Source organism: Equus caballus, chromosome 8, assembly GCF_041296265.1.
Source record: "Equus caballus isolate H_3958 breed thoroughbred chromosome 8, TB-T2T, whole genome shotgun sequence".
NCBI lineage: Eukaryota > Metazoa > Chordata > Mammalia > Perissodactyla > Equidae > Equus > Equus caballus.
Genome location: NC_091691.1, coordinates 48594135 through 48601695, shown reverse-complemented (window position 1 = coordinate 48601695; position 7561 = coordinate 48594135). Strand labels below are relative to the sequence as shown.

At 43.2% G+C, this 7561-nt stretch overlaps 1 protein-coding gene across 14 annotated transcripts in view; it reads left to right on the top strand.

Moving 5' to 3' along the window:
* The window catches only part of GREB1L (GREB1 like retinoic acid receptor coactivator), a 242418-nt gene that overhangs the window by 213413 nt on the left and 21444 nt on the right, over positions 1-7561 (top strand). For all 14 annotated transcript variants that reach the window (XR_011420953.1, XM_023647520.2, XM_070220750.1 and 11 more), the window contains 3 exons: positions 252-591; positions 4637-4752; positions 5413-5657. Coding sequence is in view for 13 of the 14 variants with exons in the window: in XM_023647520.2 (XP_023503288.1) it covers positions 252-591; positions 4637-4752; positions 5413-5657 (701 nt within the window). In the remaining variant the exon portion in view is untranslated. The remainder of the gene's footprint in view (positions 1-251; positions 592-4636; positions 4753-5412; positions 5658-7561) is intronic.

Here is a 7561-nt window from a genome sequence, read left to right as displayed (position 1 = left end):
GAAACGAGGGTTGCTAGAGCATCCCTCTGCCTCCCTAACTTGCTGTACCTGTCTCAGCAGGTTCTTACTGACAGGTGTTGGAAGCTCAACTTTTCCTTCTAGCGCTGTGGGCTCCAGCATCATTCTAGAGCCAAGCCCAGCACTGAGCAGTAGCCTCTCCCCCCATGTGTAGTGTGCATTCCTACCGCACAGACCCTGCTGTCCCAGCTGGTCCTGCTGCCCGAATGCTAGCTCCCTGTGTTCTGTTGAAGGTACCCCAGGCTGCACAGCATGGTCGTCCGCTGCTACCTTCTCATCCAGCAGTACTCGGAGGCTCTGATGGCTCTCACCACCATGGCGTCACTCCGAGACCACAGCACACCAGAAACACTCAGCATTATGGATGACCTCATCAGCTCCCCAGGAAAAACCAAAAGTGGGAGGGGACACATGCTCATTATCAGGGTGCCCTCCGTGCAGCTGGCAATGTTAGCCAAGGAGCGGCTGCAGGAGGTGCGCGACAAGCTGGGGCTGCAGTACCGCTTTGAGATCATCCTTGGGAACCCTGCCTCTGAACTCAGTGTTGCAACTCACTTTGTGGCGCGATTAAAGGTTAGCAATGGACAGACCTTTCTCCTTCAAAATGCCATTTGTTTCTGTTTTCTAGGAATCCCACATAGGTGGCCCAGAGGCCTGAGTTTAAGAGAGTTTTGCACATGGGTCAATCTGATCTACATGACAATGTTAAGGCTAAACTAAGGGACATGTTCACTTTGCTAATTGGAACCAGTCTATTAAGATTCTGTCAAGCCCCCTTCTTAGTAGGTGCATGCAGTTGGTCTTCCATGCTCTCCAACTGCAGGTGCAAAATTGAGATGACCCAATTCCACCCATGTTTATTGACCTTGTTCAAGATGCATCTAGCCCACAGCCACCTGTTTTCTCAGAAACAAAAGGTAAGTTGTTCTGTCAGATCTCTGTGGGGTACTCCTTTAAGTATTACCAATTCACTAATTCTTTTCTGTCCATCTAGCCTGTCAGCTCATATCTAGAGTGGATGGAGTATTCCATTTTATCCTCAGGACTCATAGAACTATTTCCTGCCCTCTTGCATGTGGATTCTTCAACAGTTTGTTTCTCTGTATTTGCTTTGACCCTCAGCCCTAAGGCTTGGGCTGGTCTGAGACTTATCAAAGCATCCTACAGAGGGATTTAGGGCATGAGCCAACCCCCCTGCCCCTCTGCATGGCCAGGGACTGATTGCTTCTCCTAAACCACTCCTGTTAGGCATGGGTAGGGGAGAATTCCTAAATCAACTAACCCAACTCACTACCTTATGCTCTGCTCAGGTTTTTCTGGGGACTTTTATAATCCAATACATCCTAGCCATTAGAAAGCATTCAATAAAATACCTGCATACATATAGGTAGGGTACTGTGTGTCTGAGTTAGACCCACATGGTGACTGCACCCCACACACTAAATACTCAGCTAAATTGGGTCAAGAAAATCCAGTCTGACACAAACTTTATGAAAAGAAAGCACGTAGTCTTGGGGGATTTGCATTTCCACCCTGGGCTGCAGTTTCCCATCTGCAAAATCAGAGTAGGACTGTATGATCTCTAAGAGTTCTAAATTTGGGGATTATTATTTAGTGTTCATGAAGCATTTTGCAAATGCAGATATTTTTATTGTATTCTATTACCTAGCCTAAATTGAATAATCCAGAATGAAAAAAAAAATAAATCTTGTATTAGCTTGATAAGCAACTTGGACAAATAAATCTGCCTAAAAATAAACTATATTTAATGGAACCTGTAACATTTATATTTAATATGTAGATATAATGTTCATAATTTTAAATTATAGTCATAGACCACATTACAGGAGAATTCCTAGGATGAATAACACATCAGAGTCCTGAAACTTCTTAAAGTGTAACTCATTGAGACGTAGGTCGAGACAACTTGGAATAATGCTAATAATGAAGAATCTGGAAAAGCAAATAAGCAGCATCACTGTGAAGTCTCACACACCTACTGCAGGGAGTTGTTTCTAAAGGATGTGAAGCTGCCAGGTCTTCTCTGGGTCTCCATTGACACTGGTCAAGTATAGCTACTTACAGAGTCTTAGGTTATTTGTTCAGACCCTTCAGAAGTGCCGATCACTAAGTCAGTATAAATCGGCAGGTCCTAAATAATTTACTCATCTGGGCCATAGTTTGAAAACCGCAGTCAAGACCTTAGGTTCTTAACCTAGCTGCTAGCACATCAGAACCACACTCAGGGCTTTTAGAGGGTGACTGCTCTGCACCTGCTGTTCTGAGAGCCTGCCATACACAAAGTGGGTCTCAAGTAATTGCTTCTCAAAGCAGTTATATCTCACTTAATTTATATGAGTAGCTGCCAGGCACCAACCACACAAAAGAGATTTCCATATTCTCAAAACCCCTGGATCCCATCAGTCTGTCCTGTTTATACTCTATGTGTGTGGAAGTGAAACTATGAAATCCCGTTGAAATGTTCACATCCTAAGCAAGACTGCCGCTTGCCAGGTGGTCTCTACTTCACCTGTTTATTTCCAAGTTACCAACTTCCTTTACCACTGACATTCTGGCATTGGTGTGCCTTTTATCTGTGGTCTGGGGTAAAATCCAGTGCCTTTTCTTCCATTAGATGGTCTTATTTTTGTGCTTACCTCTAATTATCCTGTTATGTATCGTGGTTAACTTAGAAGTGATGGCAAATACTTTGGACAGATACAAGATTTAAATCTAAATAAATCAGTTCCTCCAGAAGGCCTGTGAAGCTTTCCTTAGAGTTCCCTGGCCTTGAGCCCCATATTATTCTTGAACTCAATGCTCACCCAGCCTTTTGTGCTGTCTTAAATGCTTGTGCAGTAGTCATCCTGAGGGCAGGGTGATCCACAGAACTGCAGCCATCATGCATCAGAGGTAGCAATGTGACAGAAGAGTATTTTATAGTGGGATTGGCTAGCTCGGATGGGTCATGAATGAAAGATTTGTTTAATAATCTTATGAAAAGAAATCTTGTGGAGCATAACATAATCTCTCTTATCCCATCGTCATAAGCTGGCCTCATTATTTGTGGTGGAACCATGACCTATGGATGGTTTCTGGGAGATAAAATATATTCAGGGAGAACCCGTGTCAGGGATATCGTGAGTCCAATGTGAAGGCTATAAGTAAAATGCTTCCTATTTCCAGAATTCTTTGCTTTAAATCAGGTAATGTTCTGGTTTCTTTTGACATGAAAGCATATGGAAAACTGAAGTTTTGTAGAGAATCTTTCTTCTAACATTTTAAAAAAGCTTTTTGACAGGTTGATTTTCTAAGACATGAGAAGTCTCTCAAACTTGTAAGCAATAATGTAGATCCACTGATTTCCCGTTGGTACACAAATTATCATAAAAGATTGGGCAACAAGGTTAAGGTTCTTCCATTTTTACAAATTATATACATTTTATTTGAAGTAATTGTGGGTATATTTATTTCTAAAGACTGGTTTTTCTGGACAACAACAAATCATTAATCAAACTCTATTATATTATTTCTTGCCTGATAGATTTCTTTTTATGCCATTTCGTGTTTAGCAAAGGAAGTACAATTCTATTTTAAAATAAATTTATATGCATTACTTAACACCTCACTTCTTGGTCCTTGTTCCCTAAAGCATTATCAGAAATGTCAGCTCGTTTCTTATAATAACTCCTGCTAGAAAGCTGATATAAAGCATAATTAGATGCTACACACTTTATAAAAAGTAGTGGAAACCACCTTATTTACTTAAAAAGTCTATTTTCTCTCAGCTCTAAAATAGAAAAATCTGTAAGATCTTTTCACTTTTGAACATCTTTCAAGTTGGTGGGATTTTCCCCTTTTCATTCATATATTCAAGTTTTCAAGACTGATGTTCCATTTATTAAAGCTATCCATATGTGTGTATATGTATATATGTGTTGATATCTATAAGAGGTTGATGTTTAATAGATTCTTATAAAACCATGAGCTAACTGCATTACTCTTCCTAAATAAGGGGCTGGGTTTTTTCTTGCTCCAGGTTTTATTATATTTTTAGCCTTCTCATGAGAGACTGTTTGAGGCCCTCAGCCAATAATTACTTGTCAATTAATTTAGACATCAATAAAGGAAAAAAGAGGAAAAATAACCACCAGGAGTGTCTAACTTCATGGTTCTTTTTGTCAAGATGTCTGTTTTCATGGAGTGTTGTTGAGATTCTTTCACTAGACATTTACAACCAAAACTGTCATTTTCAGTCAGTCCCAAGAGTCTGTGCATTATATGAAGAAAGTATGTTTAAGAGCCTTGAGTCAGGTAGTTTATCCAGGACTTCTGTAAGGTCTGCTTGACTGGTGGGATATTTCATATTCTATGTCTCTGGCCTGTGTGGCTAATACATGATCTATACCAAGACTTCCTACTAAAGGATAAAGGATAAAGGCCACATTCTTCTAGCGGTGCTTTGTGTATGCTTTTTAGTAGCAGTTAAAATATATGTAGACACACACTGGAAGTCATTTGGAAGCACAAGTTTATAAAGTCTGGACCTAGAAAGCTTTAAAAAGGGGGAAACTTAAATAAGTGGTTTTAATTTTACCATATGGGTCCCTTTCTACAGACTTGGAGAGGAAATGAACCAGAAGAGTGGATCCCTCGGACATACCAAGATTTAGAAGGTCTGCCTTGTATTGTGATATTAACTGGCAAAGATCCGCTTGGAGAAAGCTTTCCCAGGTACAGTTTGAATCCTTAGTTCTCATTTTTCCTTAGTTGCCCAGCTGAGCTGATGGTTAAAACTCGGCTGACACTTAACTTAGCCATTTCATACATTTGGCAAGTGAGAAGAGCATTGTTTCATTCAGAGATATAAGACATTTCGCCTTCCTTGATTCTTTCTTTTGACTTTCCAGAGATCACCTAGCAATCTGGGGAATGGAAGAAGGCCACAGCTAAGAAGTGACTATGCATCAAAGCAGGGTAGCCAGAGAGGCAGAGAAGAGAAGCACCTGCCCCAAACAAGGATTTTTTTGGAGAAAGTGTCTCTGTTAATCTGCTGTTCTCACCCCCTCAAGGGGCTAGGGCCTGTAGATTGGAAGGCAACAACAGTAAGAGCTGTAATTGAAGGCTTACTGTATAAATGCCTTACATGTGTCATGCCATCCATTCCTTACAATAACCATATGAGCCACTGTTATTCTCTATGTGGAGAAAATGAAGCGACTAGCCCAAGGTCATAACAGCTAGGAGGTGGCAGAGCTGAGGGTTAAATCAAGGATTACCCAGCACTGAAAGCCATGATTTTACCTGCCGCGATGCACCCAGCTATCCAGGCATGCATAAACCCTGCCTGCATGGCCAGATGGGCTCACCAGAACCATCATTACTTTTGTGCAGGTCTTTGAAGTACTGCGACCTCAGGTTAATTGATTCGAGCTATTTAACTCGCACGGCCTTGGAGCAGGAGGTGGGTCTGGCGTGCTGCTATGTCTCAAAAGAGGTCATCCGGGGGCCCGCTGTTGCCCTGGACCTTAGTGGGAAGGAGCAGGAGAGAGCCACGGTCAGTGAGAATGACTCTGACGAGCTGCTGATCGATCTGGAGAGGCCCCAGAGCAACAGCAGTGCTGTCACTGGAACCTCAGGTCAGTACTCTCTCTTCTCAAGGGGTGAGAGACAGGGATCAGGAGGGGAGTAGGCAGACGCAAGGCCCCTCAAGGCTTTCAGAGCAGCCTTTGGTGACTGAGGCATCCTGTCCAGACCTCAGTTCCCTGGGAGAGATACTGGGAAAACATGACTGTTGAACAGCACAAAATACCTCTCTGGGGAAACATTTACTGAGAGCTTGGTAAAAGGCCAAATACAAAAAATTTTATCAACCCCAGCCTGCAGCACTTTCACTAGTCTTTCCAACCCTAATCATCTCATGGATATTATACATCTGATATTTGCACAAAGGCCCTCTTTTCCTTCCAGATCCTGAAGCTGTAAGTTGTGCTAAATGGCTTAGTACCTGGCACAAAGTGTTTGTTTGAATGAATGAATGATTTTTCTAAGTACTTAAAGGCAAGTATTTGAATACTGACGGCTGCTGTGGGGCCACTGGTTGACTGTGATGATCCATATGCAGCCTGCTAGCCCCTCCTGTAGTGTTACAATATGGCCTATGGCAGTGCCTGATGAATTTTCTTCTGATAAGTTGTCTTACAGCAAATGCAGCACTATTAAAATTCTTTTCTGATTATGAAAGTAATAAAGCTTAATGCAGAAAACTCAGAGAACGTAATGAAGTATAGAGAAGAGATTGAAAGTGAAAACTCCATGACCCAAGATAACCACCATTAACATTCCTTCTCTCCCACAGTTCCCTTCTTTTGTCACTATGACACATACATGCAAAAGCACACACAATTTCATATCTGAAAGCAGCACTGGTCTTTCTGTTCATTCTGTCAGCTACTGTGGGATGGCGCCCTGTGGGAACTGAAGAGGCCATTATCTGTGGGGTTTTCTGTCTTTCCATAGTGACCCTCAACAGCTCGGCTAGTGGTTAAGATTGGGCGGAGAGCGCCACTCTCTCCCCTGTGGCCTGGGTTTGTTTCCCGGTCAGGGAACCACACCACCCGTCTGTCTGTTGTCGTACTGTGGCAGCTGCACATTGCTGTGATGTGGAAAGCTATGCCACCAGTATTCCAAATACTACTTTTGAAAAAATTGGCCACGAAAACCCTATGAACAGCAGCAGAGCATTGTCTAATATAGCGCTGGGAGGTGAGAGGATGGCGGGCAGGGTTCTGACCTGCTGTACACAGGCTCACTAGGAGCTGGAATCGTGACACTAACAAAACAAATAGTGACCCTCAGCCTGGAAGAGCATGAGGACTGTCCTTCTTGGGGTTTGCCGAGCCAGCCCCCTCAGACAGGGGTCAGGGCTGTACCTCCCTTCACCCCCACCTCTACAGGGTCTCAGACCAGTTCAGAATAACAGCGAGTAGTAGAGGGTAACAGAAGGGAGGAGGAAATAGCACATCTAGGAGCTTTTCCATACCACCCTGAGGTTCGTCTTTGTTCCTGTGGCTCTTTAATTGTATTCGCTCCTTTCCCTGCATTTCTAGAGCTGCCCCACAAGGCTCATGCATTCTTGGCCTCATTCTGATTAACTCATACTAAGGTAATGGTTTGCCGTCTGCTGTTTAGAGCTTCCCTTCCTTCAAGGACAACCTGGCCTAGGAGCTGTGCTCACACCACTGAGCACACATCCCCCAGCCTTGGGCTGACTCTGAGGGGCCTCAGGGAGCTCACTGCCCAGAGTGCAGAGGCATGTGGACTGATGGTCAGAGCTGTGAAGAGAAAGGCACGCTCTCATACAAGATGGAAAGTCAAACGAGCAAGTGGAGTGACTTGGTTTCAGTAACCTCCAGTTACTAGCCATTCATCTAGGATCTCCCTGGTTGGGATTTGACCTATATGCCTGGAAGGCACCAATCTGTGCCCAGAGAGGGCCTTCAGTCCTGAACGTAATGAGCTTTTGGTTTGTCCTCAAACCAAA